General features: G+C 46.3%; 1 protein-coding gene across 1 annotated transcript in view; it reads left to right on the forward strand.

Annotated features, from left to right (window-relative positions):
- The window catches only part of PIP4K2C (phosphatidylinositol-5-phosphate 4-kinase type 2 gamma), a 121,323-nt gene that overhangs the window by 57,755 nt on the left and 41,403 nt on the right, over positions 1–22,165 (forward strand). Inside the window, exons 4-6 of the mRNA XM_075337083.1 lie at positions 1,019–1,165; positions 11,491–11,637; positions 15,407–15,445. Coding sequence (XP_075193198.1) covers positions 1,019–1,165; positions 11,491–11,637; positions 15,407–15,445 — 333 coding nt within the window. The remainder of the gene's footprint in view (positions 1–1,018; positions 1,166–11,490; positions 11,638–15,406; positions 15,446–22,165) is intronic.

Raw genomic sequence — 22,165 nt, forward strand, 5'->3', positions numbered from 1 at the left:
AAGGTCTGACTGTGTGACATCTTACCAGCGACTTACCAGCGATCCTTATCAGGTCGCAGCATTTTTGGGATCGCTGGTAAGTCATTAAATGTGACGGGGGCTTTAGGCAGTGACATATGCACCCAGAACTACTCATTGTTCTAGGTGCATATTGGACCTGACAGGTTCCCTGTTAGCTTCATAAATGTCGGAGGAAACCCACATAAACACAGGGTGAACATATAAACTGCTTGCACATGTTGTCCTTTAACCATTGAATGCTGAATGCAATATTGTAATACATACATGCATGCATGCATGCATGCATGCATGCATACATGCATGCATACATACACATATATATACATACATACACACACATATACACACACACACACACAGCATCATGGTCTCTTCGCTGTCCTTATTATGTTTTATGTGTACAAGACAATGTAGGAACAAAACTTTGAAGACAGTTGAGGTAATTTATTTGCTACAGCAGACTGCTCTGGAGGCAATAGTATTGACTTTCGATATTTCTCTATAGTGTCACTTTTTGCCAGGGCAGCATACTTGCACCCACCTTGGGGTCATATAGGTGATTGAGCGCGGTTACTGTTCCATTATCAGCAGGTATCCAGGAGCATCATTCTGCAGGCAAAATTGTGGAGGGGCCGCTGCAGCCCCTTCATCCTGAGGTTTGGTGGGAATCTTTGCAATCAAAGGGATGGCACTTACTAGGCACAAGCCAATGCTTTGTGTAAAGGGAGAACCCCTTTAAATTTAGTTGGTTTTCTATATGATGTGGGGTCTGCCATGAGTCTCCTATGTAGTCCGAATTATACTTTTGCAGTGTTTGGTTCCTTCTACTGAGCCAGGTAAAGTGGTTATGGCATTGGAAAATTACCATATTTGACCAGACTGTGGTTAGTTTTGCAGGCCGTACCAGTCTTTGGTCTATACAGAGATATAATCTGCAGCGCTGCCTGGTTTTGGTATGAACATTTACTCGTCCCTTCACATCCGTTCTTTATTTTAGGTGTCTCTAACCCGCAGTTCTCCATACACTGAAAGTGAAGCTCATGATAAACGATTTCTTCTGTCTTATGACAAGACTCTGGCAGTTAAGGAAATCTCCAGTGAAGATGTGGCGAACATGCACAGTATCCTCTCTGACTACCACCAAGTAAGTAAAGCTGAAATGGAAGCGTATATCGGTGTTTCATGCGGCTGTCTGTTCCCTTACAATTGTTTGTGTGACAGCGGCACATGATGGAAGGTTGTATGTAATCTACCATTTCATACAGAAATAGTACTGCAGCAAGTGTAAGTTCTTACGGGCAGTCCTAATGGGTATGGAATTTGTCGATTTACATTTAATTCTTATATACAATTGACGTCTACAGTGTGTCCACCCATATCCTGTCCACCGCCATTAACTTGAGAACGGCGGCAGCTATAGGCATAGAAGTGGTGTCTAGGTATAGTAAAGTAGCCATGCGCTACGCAATGAAACCACCTATAGCACCACCTGGTGGAAAATAACGAAGTTAGCATTTTTATCTCAAAGACGGAACGAGAGAAAAAAGTGAATTACAAAGTTGTAGGGCATCATCAATTCAAAACAAATCGACACCTTGCATACAGAAATGCTATGATATGAAACCCATGACCCCACCCCCCCTCCACCACTACCACCAAAAAAAACATTGAATGCTGGTCACGCATATGGCGCTCATTTAACTTTGATGCTCAAAGTGGCCACCATCAGCTGCAATGCACATCTGGGCTCTGGACAGCATACTGTATCTTGCTGCACGTTGTGCAATATGGTAGGTGACACATTTGCACAAGCATCAGTGATACTTTGTCATAGGTCCTGCAATGTTGGTGGAGGGGTCACCTACACCTGCTGTTTGATGTGACCTCACAGAAAGAAGTCCAATGGGGTCAGGTCAGGTGAGAGTGGAGGCCACTCCACGCAGCCACCATACCCAATGACTTGTAGGAAGGTCTCCATGAGTTATGGCTTCACATCTGCAGCCTTGTGAGTTTTACACGTTCTAATCATAGCATTTCTGTATGCGAGGTGTCGATTCGTATTGAATTGATGATGCCCTACAACTTTGTAAATCACTTTTTTTTCTCTCGTTCCGTTTTTGAAAAAAAAAAGCTAACTTCATTGTTTTCCACCAGGTGGCGCTATAGGTGGTTTCATTGCGTAGCGCATGGCTACTTTACTATACCTAGACACCACTTCTATGCCTATAGCTGCCGCTATTCTCAAGTTAATGGCGGTGGACAGGATATGGGTGGACACACTGTAATCTCCTAGGGCCAGACTGAGGGTAAATGGTCACATGTTGGAGGTCTTCAAATTGGGAAGGGGAACACTGCTCTGAAGCTTGCCGGATCTGTCCAGCTTCAGGATCCCTCCGATGATGGAGAGGCAAAGCTGCCTACGCTAGCATTATTGTAGAGTGCACAGTTCAAGCCAACCAAGAAAGAAGCGGAGAGGCAGAAGAGTGGTGTGCTCCTGAATCAACCCCCTAACGGGCTCCATAGAGACCAGATAGCTCTATGGATCAGATGCTACAATTCAGCAGGCTGGATCCTTCTTTCCCTTATCTGTCACAAGGGTAGTCTGGAAGACCCCATACATATTATACTTCTGGGTCAGATCTGTGGATTCAGCCAACCTTTAAGCTGGGTTCACACTAAGCGACAGTGACGTCGCTGTTACGTCACCATTTTCTGTGACGTTACAGCGACCTTGTAAGTCGCTGTTCTGATCGCTGCTTAGCTGTCAAACACAGCAGCCGAAGCAGCGATCATAACTACACGCGTCGCTGTGCTGCAACATGTGCAGAGCGCAGGGAGCCGCGCACACTGAGCGCTGGCTCCCTGCACTCCTTGCTACAGTACACATCGGGTTAATTACGCGATGTGTACTGCAGCCACATGTGCAGAGAGCTGGGAGCCGGCGCTGGCAGCGTGAGAGCGGCGGAGGCTGGTAACGAAAGTAAATATCAGGTAACCACCTTGGTTACCCGATGTTTACCTTAGTTACAGCTTACCGCAGGCTGTCACACGCCGGCTCCTGCTCCCTGCACATTCAGGATTGTTGCTCTCTCGCTGTCACACACAGCGATGTGTGCTTATCAGCGGGAGAGCAACAATAAAAAAACGAACCAGGGCAGTGTGTAACGAGCAGCGATCTCACAGCAGGGGCCAGATCGCTGCTCAGTGTCACACACAGCGAGATCGCTAATGAGGTCACTGCTGCGTCACAAAAACCGTGACTCAGCAGCGATCTCGCTGTGTGTGAAGCACCCTTAGGGTTTCCTGGTGCCAGCAAAGTGAGTGACCATCCTGAAGTCTCACCCACATGTAGTTGTTGGTTTTTGTTTTTTTTCTACTTTCAGATTTAAACTTGCAGCAGGTCAATTGTTTTTTTAGCGTTTTTGGTGCTGGTTTAACACACTATTTAATGAATGGGGAAAAATTCTGACTCAAAAGCGCATGTATGTACTGAGGTTTGCATGAAGAATTAGTGCAGAAATTTCTGCACTAAATACTTACCCTAAGCATCTGTCCACACGTTATGTTCACACAGGGCTTTTTTGGTAAGTTTTTGTTGCATTTTTTAGCTGTGGATTTGCCTTGGTTTTATGCAAATCCATGCTAATAAAAAGTCTGCAGATTTTTTTTATTTTTTGTCTGTTTTGTCAAATAGCCGCATTTTTGCTGCAGAGTTCAAAGAATGAAAATGTCAATTCTTTGCAGCATTTTTGCAGTGTTTTTTCATTGATACAACCCATTTTGTGGAGAAAAAAAAACCGCATAAACGCCACTAAAAACGCAGATGACTCAAATTAGATTTCCTGCCATAAGATCAGGTTTTGGTCTGGGAAAATAACTTACCAAAAAAGCCCTGTGTGAACATAACCTTATATCCGGCACACCACAATGCAAGAGAGGAATCTTAGGTGTGGTTTGAAAAAAATGTTGATTTATTGTGTATATACAAAAAAGTCCGTCCAACGTTTCGATCCAAAAGGATCTTTCACAGGGACAATGGGACTAGTGTGAAGAAAAGAAAAAACATACATAAAATTAAAAACAAAAACAGTATCAGTGATACACTGTTGTGATTACATGATCAGACAAGTCATAAATACAAAGAAAATGGCAGAAACTGCAGAGACAAAAACAAAAAAAACCGCTTAAATCCATTAATTTCATAGGCACCAATGGATGAAACATGGAAATCTCCATTAACCCCTTAAGGACGAAGCCAGTTTTGTACTTAATGCCCAGGCCATTTTTTGCAATTTTGACCAGTGTCACTTTATAAGGTTATAACTCTGGAACGCTTCAATGGATCCCGGTGATTCTGAGATTGTTTTTTCGTGACGTATTGGGCTTCATGTTAGAGGTAAATTTAGGATGATATTTTTTTATTTTATTTGTGAAAAAATCTGAAATTTGACAAAAAAATTAAAAATTTTGCAATTTTCAAACTTTTAATTTTTATGCCCATAAACCGGAGAGTTATGTCACACAAAATAGTTAATTAACATTTCCCACTTGTCTGCTTTAGATCAGCGCAATTTTTGAAACAACATTTTTTGGGGTTAGGAAGTTAGAAGGGTTCAAAGTTCATCAGCAATTTCCCATTTTTTCAACAAAATTTACAAAACCATTTTTTTAGGGACCACATCCCATTTGATGTGACTTTGAGAGGCCTGGGTGACAGAAAATACCCAAAAGTGACACCATTCTAAAACCTGCACCCCTCAAGGTACTCAAAACCAGATTCAAGAAGTTTATTAACCCTTCAGGTGCTTCACAGGAACTAAAGTAATGTCTAATGAAAAAAAAATAAAAATTAACATTTTACCTAAAAATGTTACTTTAGCACTAATTTTCTTACTTTTTCAAGAGGTAACACCAAAAATTGGACCTCACACTTTGTTACCCACTTTCTTATGAGCGCGCCGATACCCCACATGTGGTCAGAAACCTTTGTTTGGGTAAATGGGAGAGCTCGGAATGAAAGGAGCAATATTTGAATTTTGGAAAGCAAAGATGGCTAAAACAGATTGCGGGCACCATGTTGCTTTTACAGATCCCCTAAGGTACCTAAACAGCAGGAACCCCCCTCAAGTGACCCCATTTTGGAAACTAGACCCCTTAAGGCTTCTATCGAGGGGTATACTGAGCATTTTGGACCCACAGGTATTTCACAGATTTTGATAACGTTACTTTGTCATATTGAAAATTGTAATTTTTTTCTCAATGTTTCTTTAGCATCACATTTCTCACTTTTTCAAGAGGCAACAACAAAACGTGGACCCCCAGGTTATCCAATTTCTTGTGAGCGCAGGGATACCCCATATGTGGCCAAAAACCTCTGTTTGGATATATGGGAGGGCTTGGAATGGAAGGAGCACCATTTGAATTTTGGAAAAGTTGAAATAAATTGCGCGCACCATGTCACATTACCAGGGCCTCTTGGGTACCTATACATTAGAAACCCCCCACAAGTGACTCCATTTTGGAAACTGGACCCCTCAAGGATTTTATTCAGGAGTATAGTAAGCATTTTGAATCCACAGGTACTTCACAAAAATGTTGCTGTAGCAACAAATTTCTCACTGTTGGGCTATGTGGCCGTGATCCAGCGACACGGCGTCTAGTATACAGTGTCAGCCTTCCTGCAGAGATGTGAGTGTTGTCCACAGGAGAACGCAGCTGCCCATGCCCATGATTTGGGTTCAGGCTGCTGTGGACTTTAGTTCTATTCTACCTGCAGAGAACACTCATCTCCGCAGCATAAATTGACATGCTGAGGCTCGGGAAGCTGCGCCACAGGTCAGTTTATGCTGCGGAGAAAAGAAGCACAGTGGGCATGGGATTTCTAAAAATCCTTCCACTGTGCTTCTACTGCACAACGCAGCGTTATGGACGCAGGGAAAACACTCTGCACCCAAAACGCTGCAAACCCTGATTGTGGGCACATAGCCTAAAATGGATGAATGGATAGATGTCAAACATATATAACGTCCCACCCCCCTGCATATTCTAAGCTGGCGCCCTTTAGTGCCTTTCATGTGGCACTAAAGGGTGCCTAGCCTTGTATTTAGCCCAAAAAGAAAAAAAAATAATTAAAATAAATGACGTGGAGTCCCTCCTATTTTTGATAGCCAGCTAGGGTAAAGCAGACAGCTGTAGCCTGCAAACCACAGCTGACAGCTTCACCTTGGCTGGTGATCAATTTGGAGGGCTCCCCAAGCTGTTTTTTTTTTTTATTTAATTATTTATAAATAAATAAATAAAAAAAACAAAACAAATATAGGGTCCCCCCAAATTAGATCACCAGCCAAGGGTGAAGCTGACAGCTGGGGTCTGGTATTCTCAGGGTGGGAAGAGCCATGGTTATTGTACTCTTCCCAGCCTAAAAATAGCAGGCCGCAGCTGCCCCAGAAGTGGTGCATCCATTAGATGCGCCAATCCTGGCGCTTCGCCCCAACTCATCCCGCGCCCTGGTGCGTTGGCAAACTGGGTAATAAATGGGGTTGATACCAGATGTGTAATGTCACCTGGCATCAAGCCCAGCAATTAGTTATGTCACGGCGTCTATTTGATACCAGACATAACTAATTGACAGTAATAATAAAAAAAAAATTGACGACAAAAAAAAAAATTTATTTGAAAAAACACTCCCCAAAAACATTCCCTCTTTGGCCAATTTATTGAAAAGAAAAAAAAAATTTGGTCCATGCTGTAATCCATTGTGAAAGTCCCGCGGCGATTCTGGACCTTCTAGAATATGGGGGGCACGTTCAGGGAACGTATCCCCCATTTTCTAGGAGTGCAGACCATCCATTTGAGGAGAGTGGGTGCAAAGAATTTGCACCCACCCACCCTCCCCGGGTCACAGCTGCAGACTCCGTGCAGCAGCAGCCAGCGTCTGAGTCACAGACACAGGAAGCTGACAGCTGCGCTCTCCACGTGTGACCGGTGTGCACTGTGAAGGAGGAGGGGGCCGCGGGGGATCAGAGCTAACAGATACGGGGGACACCGGGGTGGGAATAGGGGGTGACCTGCCAGGGCCTGGGGAGCAGGTTTCTGTCGTATGTGTCATAGCACATGCGACAGAAACCATAGAAAAGGGGGAAATGCGGCCGGCACGCTGCTGTGCGCGACGGTATGTGCGGCGCCATGTTAGATTTTCGGGAGGAAGGGGGGGTGGGGGGACACTTTGGCGACACCGGGGGACCCGAAAAGACCGGGGGAGGAGATTTATCTCCCATCTGACATGTTTGTTTATGCCAGATGGGAGATAAATGATTTTTTTACCGGCGCGGTCATTTACTGTAACCTGATCATCGGTATATGGTGTATACCGGTCATCAGGTGAGCGAGGACCGGAAAAAACGGCCAGAATCATGATCTCCAGGGTCTCAGCTACCCCCGGCAGCTGAGACCCCGGAAATTTTCTGACTCTGGGGGGCGCTAGACCCTTTTTTCCGACCGCCGTTAAAAAGCGGCGGATCAGAAGTACCCTAATTTGTCGCCGTTAAAAGGCGTATCGGCGGTCGTTAAGGGGTTAAGATATAAGATAAATGACAATCTGTTGAGACATGAAAGAGACCATTAGAGGAGTGACCATACATGGTAATAAGACACGTACCTAGAAGTATAAAAGGATTGTCAAATCGGATCAGTACAAGTAATGATGGTCATCAAAGTATATCAGAAGAATGCGTAAGCGGTCTATGAAGGAGGTAAACAAGGAGATCGAGTTATAAATTGAACAAAAAAGTCTGATTACACAAGTCAGAAGGGAGAGGGGACATACCTCAGTAATTATACTTAGTGATATGGTGCTAAGGGAGTGTCCATCAAGGACGTGTTGTGGTGTCGTGCACGACGGGGAGGAATCCTAAAAGGGATAAATCGAAGAAGAAAAGAGAGGTGAGGGGTAATGCTATGGTCCTCATTTATAAAAGAAACGTAATGTCAATATTATAAAGTGCAACAGGAACCTGTATGTATCAACCTACCGGATCAGTGGTACTAATTAATGTTAGTAACACAATGTCGGATGGGAGGCCCGATCATGTGACAGAGGGGTCACACTAATGCAATTCTTTATGTAACGTGATCTGTATAAGTAATGAAATGTAGAATATAAGTAATAGACAAGAGGACAAAGAGGAAAGAAGGGAAGGAAGAAAAAATCAAGGTAAGAAGGTGAACATACCAGGGTGGGAGGAATCTCGCTAATAGGGCATTAATATTAGACGTGGAGTGGGTCTCTGAGGGTCACTAAGAATGGAAAAAAATAAGCAAGATATGAGACATATCTTACTACATGAATGGCACCTCTATGGTCCATTCATACTTTTCCGTACTTTTTCGTTTTCTTGTAAATTATTTCCAATTATATTACCTCTAGTTGCAGGCTTCCTCTCACCTAACCTCGGCTGGCAGTACTGCCATTCCTCCTCCCTGGAAGGTACACTATTATATATCCTTTTCCTTTTTGACTGACCTATATGCACCATGTGGGACAAGTGTATAGTTATTACAGGTCTTTTTTCTTTAATCTAGAAATCCTGCACTGTTTGCTATAAGGGAATCTCTCTTAGACAAACTGGACCTCTCACCTGCAGGGAACTACTATACGTTTTTCCAATATACCCTAATTTACAGACCAGACATACACTCAGCGATACGTACAGATCAGGTACATATGGAATTACCTACCCCTAATTGTTCTTATCTGTAAATTTCATTAACGTACATGATTATGTCTCATATCTTGCTTATTTTTTTCCATTCTTAGTGACCCTCAGAGACCCACTCCACGTCTAATATTAATGCCCTATCTATTAGCGAGATTCCTCCCACCCTGGTATGTTCACCTTCTTACCTTGATTTTTTTCTTCCTTCCCTTCTTTCCTCTTTGTCCTCTTGTCTATTACTTATATTCTACATTTCATTACTTATACAGATCACGTTACATAAAGAATTGCATTAGTGTGACCCCTCTGTCACATGATCGGGCCTCCCATCTGATATTGTGTTACTAACATTAATTAGTACCACTGATCCGGTAGGTTGATACATACAGGTTCCTGTTGCACTTTATAATATTGACATTACGTTTCTTTTATAAATGAGGACCATAGCATTACCCCTCACCTCTCTTTTCCTCTTCGATTTATCCCTTTTAGGATTCCTCCCCGTCGTGCACGACACCACAACACGTCCTTGATGGACACTCCCTTAGCACCATATCACTAAGTATAATTACTGAGGTATGTCCCCTCTCCCTTCTGACTTGTGTAATCAGACTTTTTGGTTCAATTTATAACTCTATCTCCTTGTTTACCTCCTTCATAGACCGCTTACGCATTCTTCTGATATACTTTGATGACCATGATTACTTGTACTGATACGATCTGACAATCCTTTTATACTTCTAGGTACGTGTCTTATTACCATGTATGGTCACTCCTCTAATGGTCTCTTTCATGTCTCAACAGATTGTCATTTATCTTATCTTAATGGAGATTTCCATGTTTCATCCATTGGTGCCTATGAAATGAATGGATTTAAGCGGTTTTTTTTTTGTTTCTTTTGTCTCTGCAGTTTCTGCCATTTTCTTTGTATTTATGACTTGTCTGATCATGTAATCACAACAGTGTATCACTGATACTGTTTTTGTTTTTAATTTTATGTATGTTTTTTCTTTTCTTCACACTAGTCCCATTGTCCCTGTGAAAGATCCTTTTGGATCGAAACGTTGGACGGACTTTTTTGTATATACACAATAAATCAACATTTTTTTCAAACCACACCTAAGATTCCTCTTACATTGTGGTGTGCCGGATATATTTTTGTAATACTGGACTCATTATTCCAGAGCACCCCCACGTTGAGTGAGCCAGGTCTATCTCAATAATATTGAACATAACCTTAGTCTAGTTTTTAAGGGGCCTTTAGCATTGCATGGAGTGGCAGGTCGCATGATCAACTTACTACACTGATTAAGACTATGTGCCCATGTTGCGTATTGCATGCAGTTACGCTGCGTATTGCACTGCAGCGTAACTGCATGCGTCCTGCGTCCCCTGCACAATCTATCAAGATTATGCATTATCCATGCCCACGTGGCGTTTTGGAACGCAGCGATTTGCATGCTGCCAAATCACTGCGTTCTAAAAAGCAAGATGTCACTTCTTTCGTGCGATTTGCATGCTGTCTCCATTCTGTCTATAGGGAGAGGCAGCATCCAGAGCGCACGAATTCTGCAGTCACTAAAGTTTCAGAACGGAGCTTTTCAGCTGCGCTCTGAAGCGGACATGCAGTGACTTTTACGCTGCGATGCAGAGCGCACACACGTGGGCACATAGCCTAAAGACCACTTCCCACATAACGAGATCGTGAACGAGATCGTTGCAATGTCACAATTTCTGTGACGCGACAACGACTTTACTAGCGATCTTGTCATGTTTGACACGTACCAACGATCCGCCCCCTGCTGTGAAATCGTTGGTCGCTGCTGAACAGCCTGGGCCATTTTTGGCTCGTTGGAGTCCTGCTGGGCAGGATGGATCTGTATGTTTGACACCTACCTACGATTTCGTTAACGACCTAGATTAGAACTTTATGTGGCACGTAGGTGTGTAGTTTCGTCCCAGTTTCCGCGCCCCCCTCTGCACCGATTGGTTGTCGCTGATAAACACGCGGGAACGAAGAAGGGATGAATCCGGGTGCAGATGCAGCTTTGATCCGAAAAGCAAGCAAGCAACCGGGTACAAAGTACGAATGAATCAGGGTGGAGTCGCAGGTTCTATTCTCAAAGCAAAGCTCAAAAGAAGTGACAAAGGATGACGCGATACAAAAGTTACCTTTTAGGCCCGCCCAATCAGAACGCAGTATTGGCCTCCAATCGGAGCGGAGGGGTGTGGAAAAGGCGACGCAAATGCACGCCTACGTGGCTCACTGCGTTTCACTACGCCCCTAATCAAGATCGGAATTGTTACCACAGCTGTTGTGTGACAGGTTCCAGACAATTTACAAGATCGTTATACGGGTCGCATGCTCGTTCCTAAAGTCGTGTGTGTGTGTGACACCTCACATACGATTTCACCAACGACTCAACAATGATCCGGGAACTGTGACGTAGTAGCGATCTCGTTCACGATCTCGTTATGTGTGACTGGACCTTAACTCCAAGCCGGCGTGTTGCGGCCAAGAGGAGATTAGTGCCTGCTTCTCACAATCTTGATTTGTACTTGTGGGACTCTCCTGGATGTGGATGTGTTTTTTATTTTTTTTTTTAAGCTAAACTTATTTATTTTTTTAATAAAGTTATTGTATCAAAATTTTCCAGTGGTATACCGTAAATACATTTACTTATTTTATATTGTAGATATAATGCTACTTGTATATACATTTGGTGGCTAACTTCTTTATTTCTTTGTCTTCTAGCATATTGTGAAATGTCATGGTGGCACACTTTTGCCTCAGTTTTTGGGGATGTATCGTCTGAGTGTAGACAATGAAGACTTCTATATGCTGGTAATGAGAAATATGTTCAGCCATCGCCTTACAGTTCACAGGAAGTATGATCTTAAGGTGAGCTTGTCTATTGGCCTTCAGATAATTTTTCCTAAAAGCTTGGTCTTTTTTTCTTTTTTTTTTTCTTTTTTCATTCGAAATGTGTTTTTGCAGCAAGCAAAAGTTTGATGGGCATGAACTTCTAGCCGGCGATCTGCCTGCACCCTTAACCCATCCCATGTTAGATGTGAATTAACGTGGGAAGTTGTCCGCCTGCGTCGAGGGGTCTCGGTTGTTGAGCTTGGTCCGATCCCGGCTGATGCCGGCTAGTAGCCGTGCCTGGAGTGGAGTTTCTGTTGCAGCTATTGATCAGTCTCTGGCAGCAGCATTTCAAGGTGCACATTAACGTGCTCAAGTGCATGGGCTCTGATCAATTGTTTACTATCACAATCATGAGACTGCTGAAGACTCCAATCGCTGTTATCTCTGTACCCTTGTAAAGCTCAGCTGTTTACTGATCTCCATAGAAGATCATAATCTTCACTATATACTGTTGTATTGCAGCACAGAGTATAAGCGAAAAAAAAAAAAGTTACAGGTTGAGTCCCGTAAGGGACTCAACCTTTAAAAAGAAAAAAAAAAAAAAACCTGTAAAAAAAATAGATGTAAAAAGGTTAAGTGTATATAAAATTAAAATCCCATCTATTCTTCCATATCAAACAGAAAGGGGAAAAACAAAATTGACTTTGTAATCTCTTAAAACATGTAATTAATTACCCGATCGGGGTTTGACTGGTGGGCAAAAAGCTTGCAGTCGTCTTTCTATGTCATTGCAGATTTGTGACAGCGCTGTCCGAATTCCTGGTATTCCTGAGACGGTTACCGTATTTTTTTGGACTAGAAGATGCACTTTTTGTTTCCCCTAAATGTTGGGGGAAAGTGGGGGGAGTGTGCATCTTATAGTCTGAATGTAGGGCATGGCGGTGGGGAATGAGGGTGCTGCGGTGGAGCGGGTCATCGTCGGTATGCGCAGGCTGTAGCAGCACCTGCCGTGATCACGTGGGCCCGCTCATTTCATATGCATGCCCATCCTCCCGCCTATCTCTCAACGCTGAAGCCAGCACTGACAGGAGGGCGGGATGATGGACGGTGGATGTGCACATAATTGCCAGGGGTGAGCACGCGGGTTCACTGTTAACTACAGCCTGGAGTGATCATGTGCGGCTGTATTCACTGCCCCCCGCGCATCATCATCAGCGCGGGGGCGAACAGTGAATAAGTATACTCACCCGTCACCGTTGAATGCAGCATCGCAATGTCCTCCTATCTGCCGGCCACTGTGTAGAGAGCGGTGAGCACAGGGATGACGTCATCGCTGTGCGCACCGCTAGTCTCCACACATCAGCAGGCGGCAGACAGGAGGACATCGCGATGCTGTAGGGAACGGTGACTGCTTTACAAAGGGCAGCGGTGCTGCTGCTGACACAGAGAGGAGGACGAGCGATGCTGCTGGAGGGAGGAAAGGTGAGTGTAAAAATTTGTTTTTGTTTTTTTTTTTGTTTTTGTTTTTTTGGTGTGCCACAGGATGTAGGCCATATACCAGGATGGGGTATATAGCAGGATGACTGCATATACCAGGATGGCGGTATATAGCAGGATGAGGGCATATACCAGGATGGCGGTATATAGCAGGATGGGGGCTATACCAGGATGAGGGACATATAATATACAAGGATGGGGATTTTATACAAGGCAGCGGATCATTACCAGGATGGGGTACCTTAGTTGAGAATTTGGGGACATTACCCCCATAATAGTGTCAGCAACAGATCCTCGCCCCATAAGTGTGTCATGACCATATTTTTTGCTTAAAATTTTATTTTCCTCCTCTAAAACCAGGGTGCGTATTATGATCCGGTGCGTCTTATAGTCCGAAAAATACGGTATATGTCTGCATGTAAGCGATTTGTATGTTTGCAGTCATTGCAGATTAGATTCCTGCGCTTCTCTCAATTCCCTTCTATTGAGAGAAGCTGATCGTGCCTAGTTTGCACGTGACTGCAATTCTACAAATCGTACACATTCAGTTATGTAACCGCCCACTCGCACCAGGAATACTGCTGAATTATGATTGTGTGAGCACCAAATGCGTTCACAATTCTGCCGTCATAAAGCTACTCTTGCAGTTCTCACTTTGGCCACTAAGCCCTCATAATAGACGCTCACTTTTTGTTCTATAGAAAAGACTTTTCAGCCATTTTATTATCATCACAGACAAGATTACAGTGAAGGATACATTATACACAGTAGATAACACATGATCCACCATTCACAACAGGCAATGTCTCAGCTATTCTCTCCCCCACACAAAATAATCTTTGCCCAGATCAAAATATGGCCAGTAAATGCTTCTAGTCTGACAAAAAGCTGGAGTCTTATATTAGGTGTAGTGGACCATGAAAATTGCAAAAAAAAAGTTATAATATTTTCATATTAAAAATGCATTTAAAATAAAAGGTTGTGTTTTTGCTTGATACATTTCTTTAACACTTTAAGTGTCACCTGTGCGTGGAGTCACTCACGTAAGGGTCTTGTCCAGATAAAGCCAAGGTTTGTGCTCAGTCGTCTCCTACAAGGTTATCAGCAGCTGGCCTGCTCTGCTGCTCACAAGCCTTCCAGGATGAAGGTGTATAGTGCTATCCAGAGGTCACAGTAATGCCTCTACAGACAAGTGATGCCCGTGTGGACATTTTTACTTTTGTGAAATAGCTTTGTGTATTACTAAGCACGAGACCGGAGGATGTACTGTGATCAGACTACAGTGAAGAGGGGGTGATTGGTGAAGGAGAGGGTAACGATTACAAAGAAGGTATTAATGCCAGGATGACATTCCTGCATAATTTATTACCCACATTCCTGGGCTTGGTGTGAAGATGAGGAATGAGGCTGAAGCTCTCCTCCATCTAGAGAGGCTGTTGCAGAAGCTGTATGGAAGGCTGCGGTCAGTGTATGTACAGTCTATAGGATGGGCTGCCCAGGAATTTGATATTGATGAACTATCCATAGTTGGTGCGGTCCAAAACCCAACACCCCACCAATCAGCTATTTTCTATAGTGGCTGTTTTATGTAAACACCTTGATTAGCACTTCCATTCAATATGCTGCAGAAAGAATTAGAGCAGCTGATTCGCGTGTGTGCGTGTGTGTATATACAAAAAAGAAAAATTTTATTATATATATATATATATATATATATATATTTAAATAATCTTTTACATGTGGTTAATTGCTGGCCCAGTACAAGACTTTATAGGCTAGCCAGAGGCACTTTGGAAAATACGCATGACATCATCCCCTGGAGTTGATACAGATTAGTTACTGTTCCCATCTTCTAGGGGGCAGTATTATGTTCAACGCACACGAAGGGGGATTATTAGTTTTGTAGGGTGCACAAAAGGACTTATTATGTTGGGGCAGAAAAGAGCGATACTTCTGTCCAGAGGGAACAGTGGGCATTATTATAACGTTTGATCACAAATGGCATTTTTAGTATGTAGGGCAAAAGGAGAAGCAGTTTTACTGGGTGGGATCTAAAAGGGACGCTGGGATTGGTGGCAAGTAATGGATGTTTAAGGGATTGATGTTCTGCCGCTCGGCTCTATTCATGCCTGGAACCTTCCCTACACAAAATTTCAGACAGATTGTTTTACTGTACTGTAAAATATGTAGTGCAACCTCCGGTAATGATTTTGTAAAGGCTCGCAGTGTGATCAGATTCCTATATATCTGGATGTTAGTTGGGCATATTGTAGCATATTGACTTTTTTTTTCTTTATATCATTCACAGGGATCTTTGGTTTCCCGAGAGGCCAGTGATAAAGAGAAGGTACATTTGTTTTCCTTTCCCCATGAGCTCATACGATACATTTTTAGAACCATTTCCTTGTTTTTCCTTCTTTTATATACAACCATTAAGTTCCAAGTTTCTTTCTTTCCTTTTTATTTTTTTTGTCAGGATAGTAAGTACAAACCTTTTTTTCTTTTTTTTTTTTTTTTTGTCTGGGGGGAAAAATACCCACAAAAAGTAAAATCCAGCATCGTAAAAGTGGTTCTAAAAAGATCTAACATTCTAATTAGGTTGACAATACACAATGAGACGTGCCTATTACAGCCCAGCAATGCAGTATTAAAGGGCGCCGATCTAGTAGACACCAGTCGCACATGCGCACTTATCCAAACACATTAATTTTTTTTTTGTTTTGGTCATTTTTATTTTGCCCCTCAAAATGACTTAATTTTCATTTTGTTAAGACAGTGTATATATAAGATAGATAGATCGATCTCTCTATCCATTGACAATCTACACCAGCCAACGAATGATTGCAACAGAATCATTGATGATGTGATATACTGTACCGAGACACAACAAATTTCATCATAGGCACATCCCCTGTTTACATGGTGCGAATTCCTGACTTTTTATTTTTTTTTTTATTTTTGCAGGAATAAATGAGATTATCCTGACCTAATGAGCAATTTTGCTTGTTTGTTTGGTGATCGCCAATATGTTTACCCTGTGCTGATCAGGAGTGCTTTAAAGGGAACCGGTCATCAGAAATTTAGCTTTAAACCTAAAAGTTTCCCCCTCTGCAGCTCCTGGGCTGCATTCTAGCAAGGTTCCTGTACTTTTCTTTATCGTTCCTATGGGAGACCCAGACATTGGGTGTATAGCTTCTGCCTCCGGAGGACACACAAAGTACTACACTAAAAAGTGTAGCTCCTCCCTCTGAGCATATACACCCCCTGGATAACCAGATCTAGCCAGTTCAATGCTTTGTGTTCAGGAGGCATACATCCACACATGCATTCTCATCTGATTTTTCATTTTTGGAAAGAGTTAGAAGAAAAGCGGGTCCTCTGGACCCCCGGCATGTCCCTTCTCACCCCACTGTGTCGGCGGTGCTGCAAGGTTGATTCAAAGGCTGGAGCCTTACATGCCGCGCTCCTTCACCATCCCTCGGGCTCTGGCTTGAAGTGGGAGCCAGCACGGTTCTCCATGCTTTGCAGGAGACCGGTTTCCATCCGCAGCCCTTCAGGATCCTGCTGGACGGAGCACTCATCCCCAGGGACATGGCCCTGCGTCTCAGCAAGCGAAGTACCTGAGACGTTTATGTTGGGGGGTCCCTGTACTTTATTATGATGGGAGAGTGTGCTGTGTAACTTTTCTGACATTTCCGGCCGGTTCTCTGGTTGTCGCCTGAGAACCGCGCCGATGGTGCCTGCGCGCCGGCCGCATCGCTTAAATTTAGGCCCCGGCTTCGCCGGAGGCCTTCTTTCGATTTCACTGCCCTCGCATGTCAGTCATGCAGAGGGCCAGTGCGGCTCCGCCCAGCGGCCGTTCGGCACAGGGGTGGGACACTCCTCTCTGAGTACATGTCCCCTCCCCTGTAAATCTCCTTGGCCCTCCAGATCCCGCTCTAAGAGCAGGTCCCGCCCCCTCTCCTCGCTCCGGCGCCATTTTCTCAGCGTTTTTCTCTGGATCAGCGCTGGCTGCAGCATCCCTGCTAAGCTGCTTGGGGGTCCTGGCTGTGGGATCTGGAGGGCACACAAACGGTCTGGTAAGCCACAACCTCCGGTTGTGGACCTTCTTATATACTCTCTGGGGGTCATTCTGGCTCAGAGCCCCCACTTCAGCAGCATGTCTCACACGAGGAGCAAGGCTGCAAGGCTGTACTCAATATGCACTGCATGTAAGCTTGTGCTGCCTGAACCGAGCACATATCCACATTGTGATGCCTGCTCAATGCCTCAGCCTGGAATCGCACCCACAGTGGTCCCTCCGGCTGCTCCGGCTCCGGTGGCTGAACCCCCGGCTTGGGTAGAATCCTTCTCTAGGTCAATCTCCAAGTCTTTTGCCGACTCCATGGGACAGCTGTCCCGGACTTTGCTGAACATGCATCAGCCCCCTTCTCAGGGCGCCTCTGCTGCTAGGGCTCTCTCAGCGGAGCTCACAGGGAATCTTCATCTGGTCCCAGACCCCGTCCTCCTAAAAGGAGACGCAGGGTCCCCTCTCCTTCCTCGTCCCGCGGCTCTGATTCAAGAGCTGACTCGCAGGACGAGGAGGATGCCTTTACGGGGGGCTCGGAAGCTACCTCCATGTGCCCCATTGATCTGTCCGAAAGTGACTCAGATGTTAGTGATTTGATTGCGTCCATATCAGAGGAGCAACCCTCTCTGGCAGAAAAGCACCAGTTTACCTTGCCTAAAAGGACAAGGAGTGTGTTCTTTAACCACTCCAGTTTTCAGGCCAGTGTGACCAAGCCTAGGGCCTGTCCTGACAAACGCTTCCCAAAGCGTGGTTCTGATGACCGTTTTCCCTTTCCACCTGAGGTGGTCAAGGAGTGGGCTCATTCACCAAAGGTAGACCCTCCGGTGTCTAGACTCTCAGCCCGGACCGTTGTATCAGTGGCTGATGGCACCTCTCTTAAGGATTCCACTGACCGCCAGGTTGACCTTCTGGCCAAATCTGTATATGAGGCGGCAGGGACCTCGTTCTCCCCATCTTTTGCAGCAGTGTGGGCTCTCAAAGCCATCTCTGCTTCTCTAGAGGAGATGCATTCCCTCACCAGGGAATCTATGCCCGAAATGGTTGCCTTGACTTCCCAAACTTCAGCTTTTTCATCCTATGCCATGTTTGCCATGCTGGAGGCTTCTCACCGCACTGCGGTGGCTTCGGCTAATTCCCTCGCTATCCGCAGGATCTTGTGGCTTCGAGAGTGGAAGGCAGATGCTTCTTCAAAGAAGTACCTTGCTGGGCTCCCTTTTGCTGGATCCAGGATATTTGGTGAACAACTGGATGAAATTATTAAGGAAGCTACTGGTCATCCTCTAAGCCCTCGGCCTCAGCCACTAACTCAGCCAAGGACCAAGACCGCAGGAGCTGCTGCCGCTAAGGCAGCCTCCTCTTGACTATCTGGCCGCGCCAGCAATGTCCTTAGTCGGTGGCAGGCTCTCCCACTTTGGCGACGTGTGGTTTCAACACGTCTCCGATCAGTGGGTGTGGGATATCATCTCCCACAGCTACAGGATAGAATTCTCTTCCAGCCCGCCAAACAGATTTTCTTTGTCGCTCCATTGGGAGACCCAGACAATTGGGTGTATAGCTTCTGCCTCCGGAGGCCACACAAAGTATTACACTTTAAAAAGTGTAACCCCTCCCCTCTGCCTATACACCCTCCCGTGCATCACGGGCTCCTCAGTTTTATGCTTTGTGTGGAAGGAGGCACACATCCACTCATGCATCTCCATTTTAGTCAGCAGCAGCTGCTGATTTTATCGGTTGGAAGAAAAGAGGGCCCCTACAGGGCCCCCGGCATGCTCCCTTCTCACCCCACTAAGTCGGCGGTGCTGTTAAGGTTGAGGTACCCATTGCGGGTACAGAGGCTGGAGCCACATGCCGTTTTCCTTCACCATCACTTAGAGGCTCTGGATGAAGTGGGATCCTAACCGGTCATCCATTCACTGGGACCGGGCTCTCTCCGCAGCCCCTGTGGGAATCTGCCGGACAGGAGTCTATTGTATCCTCAGGGACAAGGCCCTGCATCAAAAGGTACTCTGTGTCCCCATGGGGACGGTGCATGGAGCGCTTGTTTCACAGACGCTGCAGCAGCTGCTGGTTTGTGAAGACCGGGACTTCCGCGCCGACCGCGCCTGTTTGTCGGCCGCGGTATTAAATCTAGTCCCCGGCTTCATTGCGGCCTAGTACCATAACTCCCGCCCCCGGGCCTGCCAGTCAGGGGTAAGGGCAGGGACGGTCGACCTGACATCGGCAGTGAGGGCTGGAGCATACTTTAGGTGTCCTCCTCCCCCCCCCCCCCCCCCCCTCACTGATCACTGTAGGGCCCCAGATTCCAGCACTTTAATAGTCGCCGCCCACGGCTCCCTCCTCCCCTGAGAGCTCCGGCAGCCATTTTTATACAACATTCTGCCGGTGGAATTTCAGGAACGAGCTCTGGGAGACCTAAGGCAGGGAATCTGGTGGACACACACAGGGAGCAAGGGCGCTAAGGCAAAGGGTTTTTTGCAACCTGTACCTCTTGTAGGGCTATGTTACCTGCGGGTTCCACCTACCCTCACTGTGAGCAATGCTCGACCCCTGTTGCACTTGCCCAGCCGGAGCCTCGGTCACTAGTGGGCCCCTCGGCTCAGGCAGACCCTCCTGCTTCCCCTGTCCAGGCGGCAGGGACAGAGTTGGCAGTTTTTGCTGAGAAACTCTGAGTCACTTTCACAATCCATGGCTCAGTCTATGGACAAATGGTCTGCCAAGCTATTAGAAGCCTTGCAGTCCAGACCGGTCCTTACACAGGCCCCAGGCACTGTTGGATCATCGCCTCCAGGCCCCTCTCGGTCTGCGCCGCAGCGTGCTCCCGGGGTGGCCCCGTGGAGGACTCCTGCACGGACCACAGTCCCAGACCGGCTAAGCGGGCTCGCTGGGAATCTTCCCCGACTTCCTCACACTGCTCGGGGTCTCAGCTTGAGGACTCTCTGGAGGATGAGGCGGACGTCGCAGCTCAGGGCTCTGACCCTGACGTTGCTCTCAATCCTGATACACCTGAAGGGGATGCCATAGTAAATGACCTTATATCGTCAATCAACCAGGTGCTAGATCTCTCTCCCCCAGCTCCACCTATAGAGGAGTCGGCTTCGCAGCAGGAGAGACACCAGTTTAGGTTTCCCAAACGTACACGGAGTGCGTTTTTCGATCACTCCAACTTCAGAGATGCTGTCCAGAAGCACAGAGCTTTTCCGGACAAGCGCTTTACTAAGCGCCTTAATGACACACGTTACCCCTTCCCCTCTGACGTAGTTCAGGGTTGGGCTCAATGTCCCAAGGTGGATCCTCCAGTCTCTAGACTGGCGGCTAGATCTGCAGTATCAGTTGCAGATGGCTCATCGCTCAAGGATGCCACTGACAGGCAGATAGAGCTCCTGGTGAAATCCATCTATGAAGCCACAGGTGCGTCTTTTGCCCCGGCCTTTGCAGCCGTGTGGTCACGCCAAGCTATCTCAGCTTGTTTGTCTGAGATTAATGCGGTGACACGTACCTCTGCTCCGCAAGTTGCGTCTTTGACTTCTCAGGCGTCGGCTTTTTCGTCCTACGCCATGAACGCCGTCCTGGACTCTGCTAGCCGTACAGCGGTAGCATCCGCTAATTCGGTGGCAGTCCGCAGAGCCATGTGGCTACGCGAATGGAAGGCAGACTCTGCTTCCAAGAAGTTCTTAACCGGTTTACCGTTTGCTGGCGACCGTTTCTTTGGCGAACGATTGGATGAAATTATTAAGGAATCCAAGGGAAAGGACTCATCCTTACCCCAGTCCAAACCGAAGAGACCTCAGCAACGGAAAATACAACCGAGTTTTCGGTCCTTTCGGCCCTCAGCCAAGTCCCAATCCTCCTCGTCCAACAGGCCAGAGAAGGGCCAGAGGAACTCTTATGCGTGGCGGTCTAAGGCACGCCCCCCAAAAAAAAAAAAAAACGCCGGAGGCACTGCCTCCAAGGCGGCCTCCTCATGACTCTCGGCATCCCCTAGCCGCATCCTCGGTCGGTGGCAGGCTCCCCGCTTTGCGACGCCTGGTGGCCACATGTCCAAGACCGATGGATGAGAGACATTCTGTCTCACGGTTACAGGATAGAGTTCAGCTTTCGTCCCCCGACTCGTTTCTTCAGAACATCTCTGCCCACCGAGCGAGCCAATGCACTTTTTCAAGCGGTGAACGCTCTGAAGACAGGAGTTGTGATCCCTGTTCCCCTCCAGGAACATGGTCGCGGCCTTTACTCCAACTTGTTCGTGGTGCCAAAGAAGGACGGTTCATTCCGTCCCGTCCTGGACCTCAAACTGCTCAACAGACATGTGAGCACCAGACGGTTTCGGATGGAATCTCTCCGCTCTGTCATCGCTTCTATGTCACAAGGAGACTTCCTAGCATCGATCGACATCAAGGATGCTTATCTCCATGTGCCGATCGCGCCCGAACATCAACGCTTTTTGCGTTTCGCCATCGGGGACGAACACCTTCAGTTCGTGGCATTGCCTTTCGGCCTGGCGACAGCCCCACGGGTGTTCACCAAGGTCATGGCATCTGTTGTGGCGGTCCTACACTCGCAGGGCCACTCGGTGATTCCCTACTTAGACGATCTTCTGGTCAGGGCACCCTCTCAGATGGCATGTCAAAACAGCCTTACAGTCGCTCTGGCGACTCTCCAGCAGTTCGGGTGGATCATCAACTTCCCAAAGTCCAAGTTGACACCGACCCAATCACTGACGTACCTTGGGATGGAGTTTCATACTCAGTCAGTAGTAGTCATGCTACCGCTGGACAAACAGCTTTTGCTGCAGGCAGGGGTGCAATCTCTTCTTAGGGGTCAGTCACACCCCTTGAGGCGCCTCATGCACTTCCTGGGGAAGATGGTGGCAGCGATGGAGGCAGTGCCCTTCGCGCAATTCCATCTGCGGCCACTCCAGTGGGACATTCTCCGCAAATGGGACAGGAGGTCGACTTCACTCGACAGGAACGTCTCTCTTTCACTTGCAACCAAGACGTCACT

The sequence above is a fragment of the Anomaloglossus baeobatrachus genome, chromosome 2, assembly GCF_048569485.1.
Source record: "Anomaloglossus baeobatrachus isolate aAnoBae1 chromosome 2, aAnoBae1.hap1, whole genome shotgun sequence".
Lineage (NCBI taxonomy): Eukaryota > Metazoa > Chordata > Amphibia > Anura > Aromobatidae > Anomaloglossus > Anomaloglossus baeobatrachus.